The sequence below is a fragment of the Abrus precatorius genome, unplaced genomic scaffold, assembly GCF_003935025.1.
Source record: "Abrus precatorius isolate BTA unplaced genomic scaffold, Abrus_2018 Scaffold9, whole genome shotgun sequence".
Classification (NCBI taxonomy): domain Eukaryota; kingdom Viridiplantae; phylum Streptophyta; class Magnoliopsida; order Fabales; family Fabaceae; genus Abrus; species Abrus precatorius.
In genome coordinates, this window is record NW_020874439.1 from 6,393,436 (window position 1) to 6,420,253 (window position 26,818).

General features: G+C 31.7%; 2 protein-coding genes across 3 annotated transcripts; one reads left to right on the top strand and one right to left on the bottom strand.

Annotated features, from left to right (window-relative positions):
• Positions 1-1,841: 1,841 nt before the first annotated feature.
• On the top strand, positions 1,842-12,057 carry LOC113849915 (gamma-tubulin complex component 2). 2 transcript variants are annotated; one of them, XM_027480165.1, is made up of 19 exons: positions 1,842-2,001; positions 2,820-2,951; positions 3,648-3,779; positions 4,300-4,383; positions 4,466-4,564; positions 4,681-4,772; positions 6,184-6,256; positions 6,345-6,497; positions 6,618-6,737; positions 6,842-6,895; positions 8,065-8,148; positions 8,286-8,360; positions 8,447-8,578; positions 8,663-8,788; positions 8,863-8,970; positions 9,286-9,348; positions 9,514-9,588; positions 11,493-11,686; positions 11,776-12,057. In XM_027480165.1, exons 1-19 carry the CDS (start codon positions 1,942-1,944, stop codon positions 11,909-11,911), a joined length of 1,992 nt encoding a protein of 663 aa, XP_027335966.1. In that variant the 5' UTR covers positions 1,842-1,941; the 3' UTR covers positions 11,912-12,057. The 2 variants fall into 2 exon arrangements, with proteins under 2 accessions (XP_027335966.1, XP_027335967.1); XM_027480166.1 differs by lacking the exons at positions 11,493-11,686; positions 11,776-12,057 and having other exon boundaries at positions 9,458-9,574.
• Positions 12,058-17,009: 4,952 nt separating this feature from the next.
• LOC113850231 (fimbrin-2) lies at positions 17,010-24,004 on the bottom strand. Its single transcript, XM_027480676.1, has 14 exons — positions 23,918-24,004; positions 23,594-23,764; positions 22,677-22,918; positions 22,423-22,594; positions 21,391-21,429; positions 21,146-21,214; positions 20,947-21,063; positions 20,037-20,248; positions 19,132-19,287; positions 18,691-18,890; positions 18,410-18,567; positions 17,837-17,933; positions 17,560-17,651; positions 17,010-17,316 (listed from the first exon to the last, which is right to left on the bottom strand). The coding sequence occupies exons 1-14, from the start codon at positions 24,002-24,004 to the stop codon at positions 17,131-17,133; spliced, it is 1,998 nt and encodes a 665-aa protein (XP_027336477.1). The 3' UTR covers positions 17,010-17,130.
• Between the last annotated feature and the right edge of the window lie 2,814 nt (positions 24,005-26,818).

Here is a 26,818-nt window from a genome sequence, read left to right on the forward strand (position 1 = left end):
CGTCGGCGAGGCGACACGTGTGTGGTGACGGTGATCGTAATAATTCACATTGGTGTTTTCATAGCAACGATGCTCGTCAACGATTGTTGGAGTAATTCTCACGGCAATTGCGTTCTCCAATTCCTCGGAAGCTTTGAGAAATAATCACTTCTTTGCCACGACAGGGATGAATGAGGGATAGAGGAGACGAATTTATTTAAATAATATTATTTTAAAAACAAATTCTCAAAATAAGTATTTTTTAAAACAAATTCTCAATCTAGTGCAAATTTTAGTTTAGGTCGCTAGTTGTGTCGTACCTACATATTCAATAGTGTATTTTTTTATTTTTTTTAATACACTATTGTTTGCTACCAATTGAAACTGGTTTGAAAATTGACACATGTCGAAAGCAGTTAATCTTAAAGGTCAAATAGTGTCAACTTTATCAGTTGGTAGACAACAATACACGTGAATGATTGACACGTGTCAATTGCAGAGGTGTATCAGCTGATCTTGAACAATAACTGATGATTATTAATTGAATGCATTCAAAAATTCATGAAACTTCACTACTATATATACATATAAGTACTTTGCGCTATCGAAGAAAAAATAATTTTGGGAAACTGATGTTAAGGTTAGTTAGATTTTTTATTTTATGTTATTTATTTATTATGAGTTTTAATTATTTTTGGTTTAGATAAAATTTTATATTTGTTATTTTATGGGATTAATTTTTTTTAACCTAGAAGTTAATTATTAATTATTTTATGTCCCTACGCTAAGTAATTGTAACTGCACTGCACAATGTAGTTAGAATGTTGTTATGTGGTAGCTTCAGACAAATTCTCTTGGAAATGGACAAAATTTATTTGTTAGATAAAAAGGAGATGTTATTGGGACAAGTCTCGTCCATTTCTAGGGGAACTTGTCTCAAGTTACCACATAACAACATTCTAACCACACTGTGCAGTGCAGTTACAGTTACTTAGCGTAGGGACAATGTGTATTTTTCTACGGTACATAAATTTAGAATATGTTTGCTTTTTATTTTAAAAATAATTTTCTGTTTTTAAAAATAAAATGTAATATAATTTTGTATTATATTTTATTTTTAAAAATTAAAAACTGTTTTTAAAACATACTTTAATATATCTATTTTTTTTTAAATAAGTATCACCCTTAAGAAAATCGACACTATTTGTTGAAGCGGTAAAAATTATTCTAAACATATAAATATGGTCTTAAGAATAAGTAAAAGATCGTTTATAGAGACTATACGATAAGAATAATGGTTAAACAGTCATAATATAGCTGTTAGTTGTATTGTATCAGTTGGTTTGATGGCTATGTGCACTGATGCATAAGAGTATATAAATAGTGCAACTGTTTTTGGATTGAATATAGAAAATAACAGAGTTCATATTCTCGTCTTATCAGTGTATTTATCAACTTTGTTTGAAAGAACTTATTTTAAGAAATAAAATAAAAATATACAATCATTTATTTTTTAAAATAAAAAAGATAAATATCAAAATAAAGAAAAACAAATGCACACAACATTTTAAAAATAAGTGATTATTTAAAATATAATTTTTTTTAAGCAAGTACTTATAATCAAATTCGAGAAAAGAAACCTTTGCATGCAAAATTCAAAATAATTATATATTATTCATACAATATTACTTACAACAATATTTTCTTTTCATTTATATCTTTAATTATTTTATCTCTCTTTTATTGTATAACTTTTTGACAAAATTTAAATGCAAAAAATACAATTTCTGAATTCAAAAATACAGGAGGGAAGAAAGAAGCCCGTAAATATAAAAAGCCATTCAATAGCCTCTTTCCCCATTTTGAAAGATCCTCTGTTCTTCTCCCTTCCTTTTAAACATTTCACACTCTTTACTCTCTTCTTCACACCTTTTCTTTCTCGATCTGCGCTCAGTTTTCAAGATGAACCAAACCAACGCGGGTTTTGATAAACCAATTGGTTGTTACGCTCCCGCAGTTCAAGTCTCTCTCTCCCTCTCTATGCGCTGTTTAATTGCTCTAATTCTCTTATTTGTTTTGATATTCGTTACTAAGCGACTCCAATTGACTGTTTAAGAAGGAAGCATTGTTCGATCCACTAATAAAACCTTTTAATTTGTTCTCATTTTCTGTGCTTCGTTGCTTTGAATTATGGCATTAGGTTTTGTTCCTCGGAATGTGCTAGTTGCGTGAGTTCGTTTGGTTGGGTGTTTCTGGTTGTTGAGTAGGGTAATTGCCTTTTGCTGGGAACAATTTTGACCTAAGATTTATGGGAGGGAAATAATTATAAGAAGAAAACTAACTTCTACTGGAAATGTATGCGTACTTATTTGTTTTTAAAGAAATGTATCTGTAGTGCTGGGAATTCAGAAAATGTGTTATTTGTTGTGCTAAGGGATGGAATTTATTCAATTGTTCTTTTTTTTTTCGTGTTGGTATCTAAGACTGCTAGATAAGCTATTGAGAATGAATTGTCAAAGGACTTCATGTGCACTTGTTCGTTATGTAATGCGTGTTTTGGATTCGTTTATTTTGTGTTTGTAAAAGCTTCTAATCAAAATGTACCGTTGAGTGAAGTTTCGACTGAAAAACTGAAAAGCTGTTTGTCTGTACAAGTTAAGTAAGCCAAACTTGACATGCCATGCGTCTTGCTTTTTTTTTTTTTTGTGTGTGTGTGTGTATTATATGTGAATTATTGTATACATATTCCCCTTTGTGGAAGTTTTTGCTTTTAAGTACTGTTGATATCTACTACATAAGCTTTAAAGGTTCATCTATTAATTTGTTCTCCTGAAATGTAGGAGCTTATTGTTATTGACGATGTGATCTCAGCCATGGTTGGCATTGAAGGACGTTACATCATCAAAAAAGTTCGTGGAAAGAATGATGATATTACTTTCCTGGTTGACCCATCTATGGATTTGGCCCTGCAGGTGTGATTTATAATGTTTGTTACTTTGTTACAGTATTCTGAGCTGCAATTATTACATTAGAGGTGTTAAACCTCCACATTTTGCTTTATGGTGATATTTATGATAGAATATTAAGTTGGCAATCTGCAAACCAACCGAAGTCAGAAATAGAAATGCTTTTAACACAAATTTTCTTGGGTGTGATATGACAATATATGCAGTATCATAATCTAACTCTCCACATCAAGGTGAAAGATTTATTTCTCCTCTCTAGGTTTTTCTGTCAATATTCATAAAAGTTATTATGGAGCATGAAGCGTCTATCTTAGATTCAAATAATGCAATGCATTCTCACTGAAATCTGTCATCTATCTTGTAATTCAAATAATCCAATGCATTTTCACTGAAATCTGTCATCTATCTTGTGTTTCAAATAATGCAATGCTTTTTCACTGAAATTTGTCATTTATCTTACAATTCAAATAATGCAATGCTTTTTTTACTGAAAATTGAACCTTAGCAAGTTCAATTTTTTTTATGCAATAATGTTTTATATAGGCCATTGTTTAATGGCAACAAAGACACAAAGCAGTAAGTTGATGGAGAATGTATGATTGACTTATTCTATAACAGCATACTTTCAGATTGTGGACAATATAATGGCATATAATGCAATGCTAGTCTATGTAATTGGCCGAGTCAATTAATATGTTGCAGGAGTTGTCAAAACGGATATTCCCTCTTTGTAAGAGCTTTCTGTTGATCAACCAGTTTGTGGAGTCAAGGTCTCAGTTCCAGAATGGTCTGGTTAATCATGCCTTTTCTGCTGCACTGAGAGCACTTCTTCTCGTAGGTTTTCCTCAACAGTGAGTCAGTTGGTCTATTACATTCTGCATGAAATGTTTGTTTATTCCTATGTATGTATGTACATATGTTTTACACACTTCTTGTGTTGTTCAGTCTATTTCAGTGATTTTAATATGTTATTAGATCTGAATATTTTTCATATGGGGACTATGGAAGGTAGATGCATACAGATTCTTATCCTGGCAAGCAGAGAGGCTGCTTCCTGGATTTGAATCTGTGACTTCCAAGGTACAAGGCACCTTAAGTTTGAGTCATCACACTCTGTACATTTTTGTTCTTCTTTAGTTGGAATTTTATGCAATAGCTTTGCAATGATCTGACTTGCAGATGACTAGAGTGAGCAAACTAAATTGATTGTACTAGACAATAATTAGTGAAATGAAGTAACAATTCATGTTCCCTGCAGTTTCTGTTCTGCATAGATCCATGTCATATCACTTTGATTAAAATATAAAGTTTGAATTAGAACCTACTCTTATCATCATGGGATTATCTTTACTAGGATTACCAAGCCATGGTGGCACAGCTTGAACACCAATTTCGGCTTGGGAGACTTTCTCTTCAAGGATTGTGGTTCTACTGTCAGGTGTGGATTTGTCTTAACTCTTTTGTTAAATGTAAATATTTGATAAATTCTTTCTGATGCTTCTTTCAATGATGTGTTTCAGCCCATGATGAGGTCAATGCAAGCATTATCCACTGTCATACAGAAGGCTTCAGTCAACAATTTTTCTGGTTCTGCTGTTCTTAACTTACTGCAGAGCCAGGTAATGAAATTACCATTGCTACCATTTTCTGTATATGTTAAAATAATTCTTCAAAGTTTCATAAATCAGTTTCTTGAGCATTTAATTATCTCCTATATATCTCCTGTTGTATCTAGGCAAAGGCTATGGCTGGAGATAATGCTGTCAGGTTGTTGCTGGAGAAAATGACACAATGTGCAAGTAGTGCTTACATGAGCATATTAGAAAGGTTCTTTTCTCCTTCCAAAATGCTCTTCATCCTTGACAAGCAAATGCATAGGATGTTCTCTTTAATTACAAAATTTTCAATTCTAATTATGAATTTATAATTATACTTTTATCCATTTTCTCAAATGAATTGTGAACTTGTTTATATTTTTTCCTTTTCTTGATCAAATTAGTCAGGCACCCAGCTTCCATGGAAGCACTTGATTCCAGTTCCATATCCTTTGAGTTTTTGGTATATTTGGATTTTAGGAAAAAAGAACAAAAGAAATTAAAGGAGAAAATGATGAGAGAATGAGGGGTTTAAGTAATTATTCTCCTTCCTTTTGTTTAGATGTTGAAAATATCTCATAATTAGAAAGAACATCAAAATGGCAAGGGCATTAGAGGATCGCTTGAAAGGCCTTCATTTTCTTTCCCTCATTTCTCAAAACCCTCAAATGAAATGAAGCTTCCTTTCTCCTCCCATTCCCTCCATCTAGACATTCTCCTAATCCTCATCAAAGCCTTAACCATGTTCACTTATCCAATCTTTTCCCCATCCTCTCACAACTTCTTTATGGTCCCTTGTGGGGAAAAAAATGAATAGTTAATCCAAGTACCGTGATCTGATCATTAGTTTGTAGAAAAGCCACATAGGTAGTTAAATTAATGTTTATTTATTGTGCTGTTTGGTTGTTGCATGAAGCTCACTGTTAATATTTAAAACCCTTTTCATTGCCTGTTGGGTTCAGATCATCAATAAATGACTATGGGGACATAATATCCAAGTTTCCTTTTTCAAGCGCTTTATGATCTATTGTTTGTTTTGACTAATCATAGAGATAGCTTGGTTAATTCTGATATCTGACGCACCCAAAAAACACCAGAAAATCACACAGAATTTAGTTGGAAATAATTATTGAAACACAGACTGCATGCTACAGCAATGAATCTACTGTCCCAGAGACTCACATCTTCTATTGTGAATATTTATCTGTTCTGAAACTTACAGATTCAACACCATAACTGCCCACTTACACCCTAATCCTAAATTAAATACTACAAAGCATAACTGCTATTCATTATGCATGTTTTCTTCTGAAATAAACATTCCAAATAGGAGGTCTTTGAACATTGTTTCCATCACTCTAATCCCATTCTCCCACTATAAAATCTCCACTTTTGCATTTTTGCAATGGCATTTTCTTCTATCATTCAATTATACTAATTATGTTATGAATATGATGTAGACTTTTCTAGATAAATGAACATCAGTTGGCAAGTGTGTTTTAAACATGGCCTTTGAAGCAATTTAAAAAATATTAGCTCTTTTACCAAGAATTTATCATTGTCTTGTGTTGGCTCATTATTAAGCTTTAGTTGACCTGTTTAGCATTTCACTTTCTTGTCCATTTGGGAATTGAATACTGAAGATGGGTTTATGAAGGCGTAATAGATGATCCTTATGGTGAATTTTTCATTGCAGAGGACAAAACTCTTCAAAAGGTAGATCAAAATATTTTATCACTTATAACAGTCCAAAATTAATATCAAAATGTGTTTTCATACGATCTTAGTTTTGAATTCTCTATAGGAGAGTCTTACTCAAGATTATGATGCTAAGTATTGGCGACAACGTTATAGTCTCAAAGATGGAATTCCTAGTTTCCTTGCAAATATTGCAGGGACAATTTTGACAACAGGAAAATATCTAAATGTTATGAGAGAATGTGGGCACAATGTTCAGGTTTGTCACTGCCTCTAGAATAAATCTTATCCTTAACCCTTCACATTGGAGGTTGCTTATAAAATATTCTATTGTTTTAAATGTGGTTGCTTCACTGAATGTAATTACTTGTTACTTTAGGTCCCTCCATTAGAAAATTCAAAACTAATGAGCTTTGGCTCAAATCATCAGTATCTTGAATGTATTAAGGCTGCTTATAACTTTGCAAGTGGTGAACTTTTGAACCTCATTAAGGAAAAGGTGGGTTGTAAATCAGGTGATAAGAATCTTGGCTTACATTCTAATGCTTCTGCAATGGTTATCGTCAACAATCCAACTTCTAATGGTGAATTATGTTTGTTTAGTATGATCTAACAGGAAGGCTGCGTTCTATAAAACACTACCTTCTTCTTGATCAGGTACGATCATGATCATCTTACACTGTTCAATTTTGGAGTCACTGACTAGCAATGATGGCAAAACTAAAACTGGACAGAGACCAAAATTTAATTGTGTTTTTAGTTTTATTTTCAATTGATATGTTTCCACTATTAGTTACAAAAATGACACATTTTACTTTTTCTTTGCAAATTCTTGAAAACATGCAATGCAACAAAGTGAAAACAAGGAACTAGGTGGCATTTTTTTTGTAATTATTAATTAAAAAATTTATTCAAAATGAAAAAAAAAAAAGGAAAAGCAAATGCCACTGAAGTGCTACTGGAGTATTCACTCTTTCTTCCTCCGTAATCCGTATGGCAAGTTTAGAGATGTTAGATGAGATTATCCTATTTGTAATTTGAATGCATACGATGGTTTGAAGGAAATAAAATGACTAACACAGTTCGAAATGCAAATGTAATGTCTGTTGCCTGTGCTTGAGTATTCTGAACAAATTAAGTCTGCTATTCTGATCATGAAATTATGTAATAAGATGGATTTAAACTTTTGATGGGGACGCTGCTATGATATAAGAATTTTTGTTGACTAGAAAAAAAAAAAAGGAGAGAATTAAGATGGAAAAGGAAGAACAAACTAAGCTGGGATAATCAAGAATCAAGTATTCTGTTTTATTGCCATGGACAGATCCTAAGATTATCCAATTGACTCTCATATTCGTAGATAAAGTAAAGATGGCCTTATGATAATGATAGTGATGATATGATGATTACTGTAAGCACTCGTGAGTCTTGACCATAGACACTGTTCCGGCAAGAATTGCTCTTGATCATAAATTCATAACGTAATAATCATTTGCTTCTGTTATGTTTGTGATTTTTGCTCATGTTAGAAGCTTAATTAATTCATTAAAGAAAAAACTTATTGAACTGACCAAAGAAAACTCATGATACAAATTGATGGAATACTGACTTTCGTAGCCATTGATCACATGAAAGGGAGCCCACAAGAAAATGTTCAGCTGGTTTGACTATTTGACATGTATAGGTCATTTGATTGTATAGACTATAGATGCATATCAAAGAGTGATTTTCTTCTTCCTCACAGAAATCAATTTGCAATGATAATGTGTACTTCCGATATACCCTTTTTCTTTGCTTATAGTGTTATAATATTCACGATCACACAGGGTGATTTCTTGGTGCATTTTATGGATATTGCTCGAGATGAGCTGACCAAAAAGCCTGATGAAGTCTCTGTTGAGAAGCTGCAGGTATAGTAGTGAAATATCCTTGAGTTTCCCATTTAATTTTTCCCCCTAGCATCTGCCTATTTTTAATTTTGAGAGGGACCTAGATTCTTATCATGTACTTATCCTTTCTATTCCTGCCCCCTCTTTCGTCTGTCTAGTCTCTTCTAGACCTTGCATTGCGTACTACAGCAGCTGCAGCAGATCCTTTTCATGAAGGCTTAACCTGTGTTGTGGCAAGTATCTAATTCAGTTTGTAAGAAACTCTATTGGGGCCATAAATTTCAGTATTCTCACATGATACAGACGTTTTTGCTTTCAGGAAAGATCTTCTCTGCTTAAAAGGTTGGGCACATTTAATAATCTTGACGTTAGTCAGAGAAATTCTGCTAACAACAATCTGGAGGAGCCTGTTAGCATCACCAGCCTTGAAACATTTTCACTAAGTTATAAGGTCTTTTCTCCTTTATAAAGTTTCTTAGAGAGTCTGCCTTGTGTTAATTGTTGCATCATTTAAATGGTTCTCTTTTTGTTTCAGGTGCACTGGCCACTGTCTATAGTACTATCACGGAAAGCCCTTACAAAGTACCAGTTAATTTTTCAATTTCTTTTCCACTGTAAACATGTTGACCGTCAGCTATGTGGAGCATGGCAAATACATCAAGTATGGCTGAGTTCCTCTACTTTTCTTTCTGTTGTGTTCTACTCCTTTCACTCCATTTTGGTTCCATATTGCAGGGAGTTCGTGCTCTTAATACACGAGGAACTGCTATCTCCAGATCATCTCTTCTTTGCCGTAGTATGCTAAAATATATCAATAGCCTTCTGCACTATCTGACATTTGAGGCAAGTTTTATTTTCCTTTTGACTTTTATGGTACCCTTTTGAGGACCTTTCAATTTGACAGGAACTAGCTTTCTTCTATTCTATTTTATATAAGTCTGCCTACTTTTAAATTGAAATTATTGAATCCATATTTTGTATGTTTTGAAATTTTTTATTTGACAATTTTAAATTGCAAAAGGACAATTTTAATCATGGTTTTTGAAGTTTATAGTGTTTGATTACAAGTGTTTCACATTTGTTTCTTTTCATAAATTTGATTCCTGAACTGAGCAGTTAGGTGTGTCCTTGGTTTATGACTATTTACCTTCTTTTTAGGTTATTGAACACAATTGGCATCTGATGTATAACAGACTTCAGTCAGCAAATAGCATAGATGAGGTAAGTTATTGTGGTCTTGCATTTTCAAAACTGATGCATACCCTATGTTGCCTACATAAGTGTATGTCTTTGTCTGTTTTGTATCAGGGTAATATTTTTTCTTTTCCAGGAGGGTGGGGTGGTGGATGCTTGATACTAAAGTTTGACATTTTCTGTCTGAAACAGGTTATACAACATCATGATTTTTTTCTTGATAAATGTTTGAGAGAATGTTTACTTCAGTTACCTGAGATACTGAAGGTTAGCTTCTCATTGCTTTGTTTCACCGTTTTCATAAAATTTTCTGTTTTCACTCTGATGGTTATGCAATTATTTTGGGCACTGATAGAACACCAATTGATAAACCAATAAAATTTAATGCTGTACACAGAAATCACATACAATACAGCAATACATTTAAAAGTCTCCTACAGAGAGTATTCTCTGTCCACAAACTGCAATCAACAAATGTTAAATTCTACGGTGCTCTGTAAAATAAGAGAGTATTCTATGCTTTCTTACACGTGGAACAAGTATGCCATTAATTTTATATCAATAGAGAGTAAGGTTAGTGGTTTATTTGAAAAGAAAAAAAAAACGTAAATATCCTTTAATATCTTGGTATAATTTAGAGAGAATATTCAATGTCTCCTCAAGTTTAGGAGTACTGTAGCAAGCATCTCAACAAATTCTGCCTAATTACACACCCTACTATCAAATATACCATAATAAATAACTGCCATCAGTTATTTCTATGAATAACTGTCATCAAGGCAGTTTCTAATTCTTATACAGAACTGCTAATGCAGGATAAGTTATTTTCTATCATGTATTCTAATAATACATTACTGCTTCTAACTTCTATCCATAACTGTCGGCAAGACACTTGTGTCTTATATTACATGTGTTCATGACTGTTATTATTGATTCCCATAAGGTACTAAAGTATCACTTTCTACAATAAGATTTAGGAGTGAAAGAAATATCTTCTTAACATAAGGTATCTTGATAGAAACTGGATCTGGTCACATAGTAAACACTGAAAATGACATGCATAAAGGAAAAACATATATGTTAGAACATATGAAAATATCATATCTAGAGTATCTCAGATTACCCTTTAGAATTAGTTTCCCTATTTCGCTTAATGTCTTAGGATTGGTTATCATATTTCCTTATCTCATGACTTTTTCCCCAAATTATTTAGGATTATGATTATTATAAATAAGGGCTAGTGCTCTAGGTTTCATTCACGCATCAATGCATTTCATTACACTTCAACATAAGAGATGAAACCCACTTATGCATATGCCAAACTCCCCTATATCGTAAGACATTCGTTTCTCGAGCTTGAAATTGTTAATACAATAAAAATGTATTTATAAAAATTAATAGTATCCTTGGTTAGAACATAGGTTGGAGAGACATATAAAATTTTTGTCTGGGTTGGAAAAAAATATCACCTAGTGGTTCAACGTAACTGACCTCACCTAGTGGGATAAGGCTTTTGTTGTTTGCTGGAGAAAGATATCAATATGATGTCATCTAGTTCAATGAATGAACTAACTGGTTTGATTAAAAAATTGGTGACTGAACACAAGTTATTGAATGGATCGAACTATGAAACCTTATTCTAATGATTCTTGAATTAAACATGTCATACAAGAACCAGGAATTTGAGATACAATTTCAGTTCTAATTTAAAAAAAAAAAATAGAAATGAAAGAGGTTTGTCTTAATAGCTTAGTAATCTAACTAAGCTACAACTTTGAAATTCTAGGAAAGTGTTTACCAAAATGCTTAGGCTTCAAGTCGATCCATATTGATTGTGTACACAAGCTATATCTAGAGCTCCATGTACTTCCAAGTATATCTGGGAACTAGATAGTGAATCAGTGGATGTGTATTCAAGATGAACCTTTTGGTTTGCTATTTACTTGGTGATACATGTATAATACACACCAATATATAATAAATTTACTATTTTTACATATGTAACTGGACTTAAGTTTGATAAATTCAATCAGTGACATGTTTTCTTGATTATTTTATTTGAGGCGACTCTTCATTTTATGGTCAAAGGAAATCCAGGTTGAAATATTATATGATAATCGGAAAGGTTTATGATTTCTCATGAGTGATGTTTATTGAGTTCTCAATTGCAGAAGGTGGAGAGGCTTAAATCCATGTGCCTTCAATATGCAGCAGCAACTCAGTGGCTTATATCATCTTCTATCGTATTACATAGTCCAGCGGAACCTATTGATGGTTCAATTGGCTTGAATAAAGCCAAACAACGGAAATCAGGACAGGTACTGAAGGCAACTACCAGAAATGTGGCAGTCACCGATTCTGTTCTGTAAGTCCAAATACAATACATTTGCCAAACTTACTATTTATTGTATTTTATACTGATGTTAGCAATCTGACCAAAATAATCAATTTCAGCAAATTTGAGAAAGAATTTAATGCTGAGCTTCAGAGTCTTGGATCAATGTTGAGTAGTAGCTCCCAGACAGAGCCATATCTGGCTCATCTTGCACAATGGATTCTTGGTGTTAAAAATGAACAGAATGGTTTGTGATGGGACTGTTTTGTGTAAGATGCTTAAGCAACATAAGGTAATGTAATTTTTGTGTATAGGTATTAACATTCTCACTAAGGCTTGTGTCTTTGTACCGATATTTCAGAATCATGTTATTCTTTTTTTTTTTTTCAGTGCTTTCTTATACTTTTTTTTCTCTAAGATTTACGTTGGCAATTCATGCTTTGGCCTTCAAGGTCAATTATTTGATGTAGCTGTCTCTTGTGGTTATCAGCTCAAATGACTTACTGTTACTGGGAAACATTAGTTCTCATTGAATATTCTATATTCGTTGCAAATAATATACTTATACGGGAAACAATAATTGGGTCTTTTAGGCATGCAAACTAATATGTTTTTTAACCATGTTTATGACAAAAAAGAAAAAGGTTTTATTGGGAGAGGTGAAGTTTACTTTTGTGATTTATATCCTTAAAAAGATACTAGTCTTTAAATATTGAGAAACAATTTCGGTACACACAAAATAAACATATTGACTAATTGTTTAGAAATAATTAAAAACTTACAAAATGAAATAGAAATGGTCATTTCTCTTATTAAGTTTTAAGGACTTAATTTGACTTATTAATTTCTTCAATTAAATTAATAAGTCGTATTAAATAAACATTAACACATTTTAAACTAAATAGATATAAATAGACATTAAAGTTATAGAAGATTTAAAAATCTTCATTTTTAGTAGAAAGTTGTGTCCAAATTATAATTTTATATTATTATAATGGTTATTTTTATAGTGTCTTGTAAATTAAGAGAGCATTTTATTTTCTTTCACATGTAGAATAATTATTATTGTTAATTTTAAAGTAAAACTTTAGTTCTTGAAATATGTAGTATTAGTCAACTTAATTTTTTATATTTTAAATTTTAATTTTAATTCTTAAAATTAATAATCGTCAATTATTTTAGTCCTTATTGTTACGAGATGTAAAAATTGAATAATAAAGTTATAATTTGTTATGTTAAATGACAGGGAAATAAAATAATGTCATTTTAGAATCTTTTAGAAATATATTATTTTTATCTTTAAATTTTAACATTTTTGAACAATTAAGTTTTTCTTCATTTATATTTATCTTTTTTCTATGACATCTTCCTTCGTTCACACTACTTGTACAATGATGTTCATTGTAACTATCTATATTTTTACTTTTCAAAATAACAATAGATTTCGCAAAATAGGGAGAATAAACTTTTTCATTTAAATAAAATTCTCATCACAAAATATTTCAAAATAGTAGAAAGGGTTACAAGTTTATATCAATTAACTGCTAAAAGACCATGTCAATACAACATTTTCAAAATAATATCCTAAGTCCTATAGCAATTCCATCTAACCCTTCACTGAGTCTGATGCTGATCGTCTAGATTACCTGAAAAATGAATGTAAGGGTGAGTACTCTACACTACCAAATATACAAACAAGCATAGAGTCTCACCTTGCACATAATTTACATTATTTCTAATACACTTCACACAATATAATCACAGACAACATTACCACTCAATTCACTTTTAATTCAACTCTGATGTACTCACGGCACCAAACAGTTTACACACACGTAATTATTGAACAATAATCCCATGCACTCACTGCATGCCAGCCACGCTCACTGTGGCACTGTGATCATAGATTTTCACTATGAATGGTCGTCGATTACTCCACCTCACGGATACCACGTGGGCAGTCACGGGTGGCTTAGTAAAAGTAGTGGTTAAAGGTCTAGTCAGGAAGAGAGTGTGTGGCCCATGGTGTACTCGCTCCTACTATCGGTATCACCACTACTCTCTCTTCCCCAAGGTATTTCTAACGTCCTTATCTTCCACATCCCCAGTGTATCACTGAACTATTCATAGCACGTTACATCAGCGTTAATCACGCCCCATTCACATACATTACAATATTCGTTCTCAGTATACGGCACAAAGCCCATAGTCATGCATAATACACAGGACTAGGCCTACATTCGTTTTACAATACATGGCACAAAGTCTATATTCATTCATATTACACAGTCCTGGGCTTACACTTTTTCACAATATTCATTCAAATATATGGCACAAGTGTCGATACCCATTCATAATACTCGACATGTATGCCCTCATTCTATTACACAACATTTATTATATAATTCACATTCATCAGTTTCGGGTAAACCACACATTCTTTCATCCATGTACATAATATTCACATCTCACGGCACATGGCCCACATCATATTTTCCAACCATTCCCATTAACACATATTTCCTACCTTCTAACTCAGCCACATTACAATATTCAACGAAATAAACGGCTAATCACACATATTGAGATAGGATAGAGTCCTCCCTTACCTTGGATTGAAGACCCACATTCGAATTCGACCACGGAAGTGCTCTCCACATGGATTTCGGCCTAAACACATGGAAGAACTCCATGAGAATTCAAGGAAACCGAGAAACAGAGAAAGGGGATGAAAAACAAAAACCCTAACCATTAAAACTCACCTCCAAGCGTTCCCAACACGAATCCAACCTTAAATCAAGCTCCCGAACGGCTTTAGAGGCAATTTAATTGGTGGGATAGGGTTTTGGGTCGAGAGAATCGAAGAAATTTCGAAGGGAAGGTGAGAAATAACCTTTCTCGAACCTTAACCCCATTTAAATCCTCTCTGGTCATGACACTCTTGCTACAACAAGATATTCTCGGTGCAGCGAGGTCCCCTTGCTGCAGCAACTGCCTTCCTCGCTACAGTAAAAAAACTCAGACAAAACTGCACTCTGTTTTCTGCAGAATCTCGCTACAGCAAGACTGCACCCAGAAATGCAGTCCACACTGTGACTTTGTCGCTACAGCGACAAGGCGACAATTTCACGCCTTTCTCCCAGGGTCCTCTCACTACAGCGATAACACTCTACATCAGAACACTTAGCCAAAATTTCATCCAATCCCAACATCCAATCATCTACAAATATAAATACACTACACAAAAAAGTTAACGCAAACACTTATATTAATAATCAATTATATTACAAAATTCGGGGCGTTACATTCATAGTGCAAAGCTCCTTTATTTTGAGTTTTCTCACTTGAACAACTAAATTCAAGCCTCAAATATGTGGGTGGACAACCACTTGTTATCAATTTAGTGAAGAGGTCTCATATGTGGGACATTGACGACAATGAGTGCATTTACATTGTGTTCTTATGAAAGTTGTCACATGTAAAACCCTCGTAACCCCTTACAATTATTTTTTACAATTCAAGACCTTTTTGAGACTAACAAAGGATAGTTTTTCTTGAATATGTTGATGAAAATGTTAGTTTTGTTATTTTTACATTTGACAATCTATTGCACCAGTCATTGGAAAAAAGAAAAAGATATCATGGAAGAAGGAAAAGTAAAAGACAAAGAGAGACTTTATTGCCCATAAATATTAAAATTTAAGGATGAAATTAATTTATTTTTGAAAGATTTCAAAACAATATTGTTGTGTCACTGACACATGTCACTTAAGGTGATAAATTATATTTCTTTTACTCAATTTTAATATCTTTTAACTGCAGAAACTAATATGATTGACAATTGTTAGTTATACTGACTAAAATTTAAAGAATTAACTATAGTCAAGTTACATATTTCATATATTAAAGTAGGAATTTACTCATTAATTTCATATTATATATATATATATATAATTAGATTAAAATTTAAGGATGAAATTAATTTATTTTTGAAAGATTTCAAAACAATATTGTTGTGTCACTGACACATGTCACTTAAGGTGATAAATTATATTTCTTTTACTCAATTTTAATATCTTTTAACTGCAGAAACTAATATGATTGACAATTGTTAGTTATACTGACTAAAATTTAAAGAATTAACTATAGTCAAGTTACATATTTCATATATTAAAGTAGGAATTTACTCATTAATTTCATATTATATATATATATATATAATTAGATTAAAATTTAAGGATGAAATTAATTTATTTTTGAAAGATTTCAAAACAATATTGTTGTGTCACTGACACATGTCACTTAAGGTGATAAATTATATTTCTTTTACTCAATTTTAATATCTTTTAACTGCAGAAACTAATATGATTGACAATTGTTAGTTATACTGACTAAAATTTAAAGAATTAACTATAGTCAAGTTACATATTTCATATATTAAAGTAGGAATTTACTCATTAATTTCATATTATATATATATATAATAGATTAAAATTTAGTAGTTTATTTAAAAAATAAATTTTTTATTATTATTTATTTTATGTTCGAATTAATATTATTAATTATATTCAAATTAAAAGAAAAGAGATAATAATTAGAAAATTGGTTAGTTATTAACCAAATTTTTTTTTTTACTTGTTCTTAGAATAAAAGAGTTTTATTTATTCTTAAATAATTTTTTTCAAAAGGACTTATGCTACTTCATTGAATGTCTTAATAGAAGATATTATCTTTTTAAATTGGGGTTTATTTATTTTTAAATAAAATATCTTTTAATTTTTAAAATATTAGATGAATCATAATCATTAATTAAGGAGGATATATAATATATTTATTATCGGGTTGGGAGTCCAGTGGAAATCTACTTGCCTTAAAACTTGTTCTTGCCCCTGATATCGGTATACTGGAACAACTTGATTTTGACCTCCAACTTGGTCAAATTGTGTTTATTGGGTTTTGTTTCTACATTTATACAGAGGCTGCATTCCAATTGCGAACTTAAAAGCAAATGTACCAACAAAACCCAAAATTTGTTATTTTTACATTTTATGTTTTTCAAATTACATATCTTTTTAAAGATAAAGTGTACGAGAGATTTACTCTTTCAATAAACACGTCGTCGATCTGTTCTAAACTAATATTGCACTGGGAATTTTTTTTATTGTGTATATTCACTAGAAATATGTTTAATACATAGAAAAAAATAAGACAGAAATATGCTAAATACTGAATTGGAAATTGAATGGCCAGTAGTAGTTATTATTTTGTTTCTTTCATAAGTGGAACTGGAAAGGCACTCCACATAACTCGATTCCCAAACAGGGGAAAAAACACTATTTACATAGTAGTTGCTTGAACAAAATTTGCTTTGAAATCATTAAATTACCTAGTGCCATAGATTGATCTTTTGATCAACTACAATGAGGGGTTCAAATATTTATATTATATAAAAAAAGGGTTCACTCCAAGCATATTTACATGTTCCCATTCTCATCTACCGATGAATCAGAGGCAGAGTCATCAAGTGTTGAATTTGATGTAGTCTCCAATTGACTCCCACTCTCATTATCTGAAGCTCCCACTGTCCTTTCTTCGTGAGGATGTTTTAGGCACCAAGACATTATACTGGCTGTCAGTGTAAGGATCATTTTTTGATTCACCTGAAATTGTGCCACAGCAATGAGAAGCACAAATTTAAAGATAAAAAAACCCAGTTGGAAATTACATTAATAAATTAATGTTAATTGACCATTTAGAAATGGATCAAATGCATAATGCATCATATTAGAAATGGATCAGACATTACTAAAACTAAGATTGGTCTGTACCAAAGAAAAGCACAACATTATATGGTTAAAAAGCGAGAGGATGGGAGCAAAGAGATAGTATTGATTCCAAACTACCTCAGTGATGTCTTCAGGAAGCAGGAATATGGAACATCCTAGCTTTCTTGCAATGCTGATAATGTAAGTGGCATTCATAGTTTTCTCTTGGTCTGCATGAAGCAAGTTATTTTTACACAAATGTGTTAGGAATGTAAACAGAAGAATCCAGCGCAAACAAAAGAACTCATGCCTGTAAAAGAATCCAAAATTCTACAGCAACATAATCGTTTCAGTCATGGTATGTTTGAAAATAAGAGCAATATTGAAAGAGTAAAAAAACAATAAGAAAGCATACCAGTTACTCCTTTTGTTATAAGACCCCAATTTACAGCTCTTGGCTGCACTGAACTTAGAAGCTCAAGGAAAAATATTCCATCGGATAAACTTTTATCCTGAAATTTGAAATTGTAATAATTTATTGACTTATTATGTAATCGGTTAATCCAATAACACATGCTACTGGTCAAATATATTAAAAAAGACTACATAGATACATAGAAGACTTGCAAGGTTATGATGTGATTTGCAATATACTACTAATTAAACAAAATTATTATAAACTCATTGCAAGGTTATGATGTGATTTCAATAGTAAGCAAGACAAAATTAATCCAAGAGATTAAATTAGTATTGATGAATATTGTCCTGCACTCACCAATCAAAGTCCATAACATGAATGAAGAAAATAAGGCCAAAAATCTAAATTAACAAACAAGATTAAGAGCATGTTTGTTTGCATTTTAAAAAAGAGTTCTCTTTTTAAAATAAAAAAAATAAGTGTATTTTTCAATTTTAAAAAGAGAGAACTCTTTAAAAATACAAACAAACATGCTCTAATGTCCTTTGCAGCATATGCTTAAGTGAATACCTTAAAACTATCCATACGACTTTGACTTCCTGAGCAGCTAACTTTGCTGTTGGCCCATTCCAAAATATCAGCATCAGTTATTTCCTTCCCACGTGAGTGAAATCTCAAATTCTTTAGAAGTTGTAGGATGTTGAATCGCATCAATTGCCACAAATAAGCTAAAAATAAAATCAATAGTTTTTTCAGACACTATATGAGACCATCGAATTGAATGGAAGTATGCTCAATAGATCACTTGATTTACTTCAAGGTAACATCATATAGTTTTGAAGTCAACTTACCTAGTATTAATTTTTTATTTCCCTGCACAATGTCATTTCCAGCAACATTTACCAGGGAAAATTTAAGCTGTTTCCCTATTTTCACAACTTGGTTGCAGTTCTCAACTTTTTTAAATGGCATCTTAATTGGAGGCTTGCTAGCAATCTTCCAATTGACAATCCCTGGTGACACCTTCTCAAGAGTCTCTAAAAGAACCCACCTGTAAAGAAGCAACATCATCTCAACTCAATGAGTAATAAAGATCAAAAGACAAAAAACTTACTATCTTGAAAACAACAAGTGTGTCACTATCTCTTCTAAATGCCAGAATAATTTCAACATAGCAAATGCAATTAAAAGAAAATTGTCAAGCAGTTTTAATATCATACAAAAGGTGTTCTAAAAGCGAGTCAAGCATGATATAAATAAGAGAAACAGTAACAATGCAAGAGATATTCGACCCATTTCTGAGATCCTCAAAGACATTGTTGATATATGTTGAATTTCCAAGGCTATTAATCCAAAGCCGAAATGCCCTTTCCTCTCTAGAGTCTTGGGTGTCATCTGGCAGAGCTTCTAGGAGAGAAATCTGTTTTGTCTGGGCTGAAAGTCCATTCCTACAAGAGGAGAATTGAGTTAGCTAGCACACATTTCAAACAATAAGGTGGACAAAGGATAACATACATACATTGATTGTTCATATTCAAAAGTGGATCTAAAAATAAAAGAACCAAATGAACGGTGATGACAAACAGTTAGTACACCTTGTTGCCGAGCTTATGAGCTGTGGAGTCTTTACTAAAGAGTAAAGACATTTTTGTTTGGGCGAGAGGAAAGAAAATAGAGAAGAAAGAAAATACATATAACAATGCACTTTCTTTTGTTTGGTTGAGGAGAAAATGAAAAGAAAAGGAGAGAAAAGTTGACTTTTAGAAACAAAATTTCAAATTTCTCTCTAATCTTATGTTCTCTACTTCTCTTCAATTCAAAATTTTCTCTCTCCCCTCAGTGGCTTTCCTTTAACGCCAAAAAGTGAATACCATGCATGCTAGCATAGGAGTTGGAGAGGAAAAAAGCTTTCTAAAAAACTTCTGAAAACAAAAAACAATTCTTTCTCCAAAATAATCTATTCATAAACATGCAACCATTTTAACATGATATGACTTATATTTATTCTCTTTGCATTCCTAAATCTTTACTTCCACAATTTAGCTAGGGTGCCTAGGAGATGTCAATAACAAATAAATACTAAAAAAAAATAAACCAATAGTTAAGTTCCATTTTTCACAGCTTTATCCATCAACAACCCCAAAACATTTTAAATGTTTGATAATATAATATTTGTGAAGAGGATGATTATTCCCACCTATGCTGGAAAATATGTGCAACAAAGGCAAGATTAAGATTTGGAGATCCTTCCACTATGTCTCTCGCAGTTAAGTATCGCTTGCAACCCATCTTATCAGCATGTTCAAGAACTAACTTTGCTCTTTCAAAGGGATTTTTAACTGCCAATGTGGAGGGATTAGTGTACTCAGGAGCAAGAACATTTAAAAGGTGTGCATAAGCCTCCGCATCCTGCAGGGTCAGAACCATATAAATGCAATCAGCAGCTATTTACAAGAAATGCATTGAGAAGCTTCAGTTATAATTAATACCTATACTAACTTAACTTATAGTATAGAATTTTCTGTACTCCCTATGACTTAAAGAGTTACCTATCTTTCAACTTGAAAATGTAAAAAGAAAAATCAGATAACTAAATAACGGTTCCCACACCGAATAATAGTTAGTTGGTCACAATGAAACTGGACCCAGGCAAACTTTACTTGAATGTCATGGATTATCTCAGGGTTACCACTTTGGAGGGAGGGCTTTACCAAACCACTATATGATGTTCATGTGGACACAAGTAAAAGACCATAAAATAAAGATCCTCAAAATAAGTGTTTATTTTTTAAAAGCTCTAGTGACATAATCACATTCATTGATGTACAATAAATCAACTTTTTGTCACCACTCACCAATAGTAACCCATAACGTAAATTACATGTCTTATCCTATGAACATATGAATAGGGTATCAAACCACTTCACTACTCTAACATTAAAAGTTCCATGACAATCAAATAATCAAATTATTATTCCAGATGGAGTGGCAAGACACAACTTTCACATTGAAAATAGTACTGAATGAACAATGGTTCTAATTGTCCAAAGTAAAAGAGAGAATATCAGTACATTTAATTTTCAATAAAATAAGACAAGCTCAGTTACCTTCACATCAGAGGAGAAGTTAGTGACAATCTTCTTGTACCCTGCTTTCTTCAAATGGAAATTCATCCACCTTAACAAGATTTTTTCTGGTGGTAGATTCATCAACTCTTCCATATCCTATTTGTTTCATAAAAATGAAGGAAACATATATAAAATAATGAAAATTAAATATGGAAAGATGAGGAAAGAGAGTATTTACCTTACTATCATCAAGCAACTCAAGCAGCTGAGGAGTTTTCTTTAGATTGAGGTCCGCCAATAATTGTATCTAATTTATCACCACCATTAGCAAGGTCAAAAGCATGCCCCACAAAATTTAAAATGCAGTATGAAGTCTTCATTAATTCCACTAACCAGAAATTAAATAACATCATTCCATATATATTTGTAGGATATGACAAATGTTTTACTAATCTAAACCATATGATAATAATGATTGTTTACCTTAATAATCTGTGAAATCAACCCAAGCACCAGATGACGCTGAAATGAGAACAAAAAATATTAGATATCAATTCACTGTACAATCCACTACATGATCAACATCATACTAATGCTCAAGAGATCTTGATCGACTCACTTATCAAACTGAAAAATCTTGACCACTTTTTTTTCACACATGTCATGATTTTTAGTTGGCAAACATCTCAAACACAATTGGTCATTATCTACCAGTTCAACATATGTTAGGCACATAGATCTCTTAACAGAATTTTTAAGCTCTTTGATTCGGGAAAACCTTTTGTATGAGAACATGAATCTACAGCTGGTTTGAATCTAACAGTAACTCATTGACTTTGATTATGCTAGTAAAGCAGATGTATATCAAATAAGCTTAAATCTAATAATGCAGAAACTTATTGAATCTAATATGACAAAATATTTTTGAAAATCACCATCATAATATCCCAGTTTGCATGTAACATTTTCAAAAGAATAGAAAGACTTTGACATTTGACTCTAAAAAAGTGTAGCTATCACTAAAATACATTAGCTGTGTTTGGAATCATTAGAATAAAGGAGAAACTTGATTAAGAATTACTTCAATCTAGAAATCAAATCCATTGGATTTGAATTTATTTACAACAAAAAAAAAGTCATGCAAGTAATGAAAAAAGGAACTTTCTGAGCAGAGGATTTGATTTCAAAGTAAAAAATTTCTTATTTCATAATTTTCTAAAGAGTCATGATAAATAGTACAAAAGTGTAAACTACAAAACTGAAAATACCAAATGAAGTTTCACATAACTAATATGGAGGAAAGAAAATAAATTTCATTTGCCAATAGAATTAAGCCACAACAGTTATGTGCAATTTTTATATTATAATTTTTGTACTCATTATCATTTGTGTTTTCCAAAACAAGTATTTTATTTATAAATGAAATCAAATTTTAAATTTTACAGTTCCAAACAGTTTGTACAGCCACAATAATGCCGTTTTTATGTGTGAAAACAAAAAGACATACAAACATACCCTTCCTTCAATGAAGTCCTGTGTGCCAATGTTGACCACTGTACATCCAATTGCTTTAGCAGAGTTGAGGCAAAGTGTATGATTTTCATTCCTTTCCCATGGATTGAGCAATCTTTTTGTATTGATTGCCCGTTCATCAATGGTCCCTGGAACTGCCACATTGATAAGCTTGCTGCAACAACATGTAAATTGTTTTTAAAACAAAATTGTCATGAACACTGAAAATAGTAAACTAAGTGAAAATTGTACGTTACCAAAGAAGAACACCGTCTTTTGCAATTTCAAAGAGCTCATTGGTTGAAGGATCAATAGGAAGGTATTTCTTGAGGAACTCATCTTGTGCAAGATAGTGATTTATATGTGCCACATATGATGCTTTCTCAGATTCACTTATTGTGTGAAGCAATGTGGTTGTAGCTGCCTTGAGGAATGCTGAGGAGTTCTTTGGACTACTTCCGTTTCTGGAACTAGCAAATGTTTGTAGTTTCAAGTAAACCTGTCATCATCGTATCACCATTACAATTAATCTCTCAGATCAAAATTTGACCTGACTACGATGTTGTTTGGTTACTAAGGCAATGAAATTCCTCAAAATATCGATACAGTTACACATCAACATAATATTCAACCAGTAAAATTTAAAACTTCAACGCAAAGTTCTGAAAAATTAAAGGTGAAAATGTGTTTTTGAGCTGAGGAAAACAAAATAAGGAAATCAGAAAAATATATCTAGAAAATTAGAAATCTCTTTTAAGTCAAGGATTCAAACTAGAAAAATCAAAACCATGTATACTTTTCTATGTATTCATCTCTTATTTATTTTTTATTTGTTCCTTTTTTCTTGGACTTGAAAAATAAAGAAAGCCTACTAAATCAATCAGCTGATCTTGGATTATCATCTGGACTCCAAAGCAAAGGAAAACAACACCAACTTCAAAATTCGAATTTCCTCTTTCTTACATATACATTAATATTGAATAGATTTATGATTATCGTAAAAGAAAACAATAAGATGATCAGAAAAGAGAGGGATAAAGAAAAGGAGAAACAAACAAGGAAAAAAAGTGATGCATAGTGTAGATATAGAATTTCCGAAAAAGCAAAAAGATCCACTACCATCAAAAAGTTGATACTTGATCAGATGTTAGCAAATCAAGATGACAAGACTAACCTTAAGAAACAATTCAAAATCAACCTCCTCATCAGTGTTCTGATACAAATCCTGCACATAAGAAGCTCTCTCTTCCTCACTCAGATTGTCTCCCACAACCTTCAACCTTGACATCTTGGAAGCCAAATCCGCAATCACAAGCCTCCCACTCTCCCTCCTCATGCCCATGAACTACACCCACCAACCATAAACAACGATCACGGCATCACCCAGAAGCCCAATTCCAAAAACAACATCAAAAAGCCAATCTTTCCAAGAAAAAAATTGAGATTCAAACATTTTCCTGCACAGCCCACAATGAGATTATCACCAAAATGAACTTACATGGGATTTTAAGCTGCGAAGCTCCACTTGTGTGAACTGATTCTGAAGCCATGGATCTGAAACAAGAATCCCCCAGTGACCAGACATGTCTTCAGCTACAAAATGGAACAGATGTTGGAAATGCCGAACGAGAAGAGAGAAAGAAAAGTGAATGCAACTATGCAATGTAACGTAATAATCTATCTATGTATCTAACAGTTGCTTTTTCTATGTCTATGTTTTCTCTCACTTTAGTTTTAAAAAGGCTCCTTCAAGTGTGGTAGGAATGAAGAAAGGTGTGTGAAGTGAGAGAGTTGCCAATGCCAACACTATGGGACAGTTCAGAGCTGTCAGAGTTCAAAGTTGTTCTGTGAGAGTGAGAGAGAAAAATGAAAAATTCAAATTATTAGTTCAATAAAATAATGTCCTAAGTTTGAAGTTCCTAACATTTTGGGTGGGACCCTCTTTTGCCCGTTAAAAAGACTTTTTCAAATTTTTACTTCAAAGTTTAAATGAGCATTGTCTTGCCCTTCTCTTTGTTCAGTTACATCTGTGTAAGTTGTTGTATTAATAATCTCAACTATCCCAAAGTCTCTTTTTTAAGTGAAGTTATCTCACTCTGGACCTTGCAAGTGTTCCTTTTTTATATTTAATGATATGGACCATATGGTTGATACTTCTCCCTGAATTTTGGATATAAATTTGAATTGGTTTATTTTAAAAATATAACTTCAAAAGTTTTAAAATAAAAAACAGTAAGTTTTATTTTTAAAAAAAGGACAAAATTATATTTAAAAACTAGTTAGTTTTTTGGGTGTGTTTTAAATAATTGATCTATGATATGATAACCTTTAAATAAGTATATTATGTTATATAATGCAATTATTTGAGAGAAGTTTTATTATGAATAAGATGGTAAAAAGGAAATGCCAATCTTACGGGACAGGAGTCACGATCATGCTGGGAAAGATCAACAAATTTAAAAGATAAACTCATTAAGAACTATCATATCCTTATTAAGCTCCAAATTTTATTATATGAACACTAATTAAAGATAATTATGTCACCACATAAAGTATGATTCAGTACTATCCCCATCAATTTAAAATATTATTCATTCTTTTTAATATTCTTTTGGACAAAATGCAATGAATCTTTTCCCACAATGCATCATGTAATCAAGGCTTATTTTTTAATTTCTTTTTTTTTTTTTTTTTGCCTTCTGGAATTTATGAATACGACACTCCAAAACTCACCAACACTACTTTTCGAAATCGTTTCAAATCTTCTTTCTTTAAATCACTGGCGTCAATGTATTCAGAGTATGTTTGCAGCCCTCTGAAAAACCATGTTAGTGGTTTTATTTTTCATTATATTTTCAGAAATTGTTTTTCGTGGAAACCATTTAGCGATTTAGAATGTTGAACATCAAAATTATCAAAATGTTTGGGCCAAAAATGAGAACTTTATGTAACAAAATAATTATCATCCTAAGTAGTCGTATGTATTATATATAATATACTAATATTAAAATTGTCTTAAGACTTGTTATGTGTCTATTTTAAGTATTTTTATATTCGCCTAATAAATATATATGTATAAAGTAAATGAAAAGATAATTTTTTTGAGCTAATTAATACAAAAAGTGTATTTTTAAAATACAAAGGATTGCTTTTTAAAAGAACAAGTCATAATAAACTAAAGTTCAATATTATTAAACAATTTACTTTTTTACTAATATTTATTAAAATTTATATTATTTTTATGAAGAGAATATTAAATAATAATAATAATATTTTGGATTTAATATGTATGTATATATCATTTAAATTAAAAATTGAGTCGCTGTAGAAGGAAGAGGCCTAAAGCATGTGTTTTAGTGGGGCTTCTTCCTTGGACCGATTGTGATTTCCATTCCCAGCTCATTGACAATTGTTGTTGTTTTTTTTTTTAAATTATTTTTTATAAATGTAGAAAACTTTACATTTGATTGTGACGCATTTTTTATAGTTTTTCTTTTATATAGTTAGAATCTAACGAAAATTAAAAAGAATAGCATAACATTTATTATTATTATTCTACTCATTTTTATAACAACGCTACATGAGTTTTTATTTTATTAAATCATGAAGGAATGACAACCACACACACGTGTGTGTGTATATATATATATAGATTACAATATATAAATTTAGCTTCAACTAAAAATGTATTTCTTGAGGTTAGAAGGCCTTAAAATTTTATTTGAAGATAGTTCAATTATCTCTTTCGCATGAGAGTGGAGTGGACACTAACGCTGTAGTTCTTGTTCGAGGTAGATTGAGATTCAATGACAAATAGAGGGTACTTGAGGATTTACTTGTCGAGTTTCACTAAAAGCTAAGTATTAAAAAGCATCTTCGTATATCTCAGAGCTTCATTTCATGCATTTTTTATTATTTTTTTTCATTTTGGCGTCCATGGACAAAGAAGGTGGTGCAAAGTAGTGAAAAGTGAGGATAAAATATCATGAATTTTTCAAAAAATTGTATATCTTAAACTAGAGAGTACAAAATAATATTAATGTAAACATGATCATTCATTAACAAAACAATTTCTTCAAATATTTCAGAGATTTTATCATTTCTCAATTTTGGATGAGTAATTAGAGATATCACGTGCCTATAATTTAAGGTATCCTATGGCACCATTTGTTTTCACTACCACAATCTACCCCCAACATGAGGTAGTTAGTGTGTATCTCAATCTTTTTTGTTCATCAATATCTTAGGAAGATTGCTTCTTCTAAGAATGTAATTTTATTATTGCTATTCATGAATACATCATGTCATCGTAAGCATCATTGTTATTTCATTTTCATCTCATTACTCTTGTTCATTGAATCTCATTATAAATCATCATTAAACAAAGCTAACAAAAATC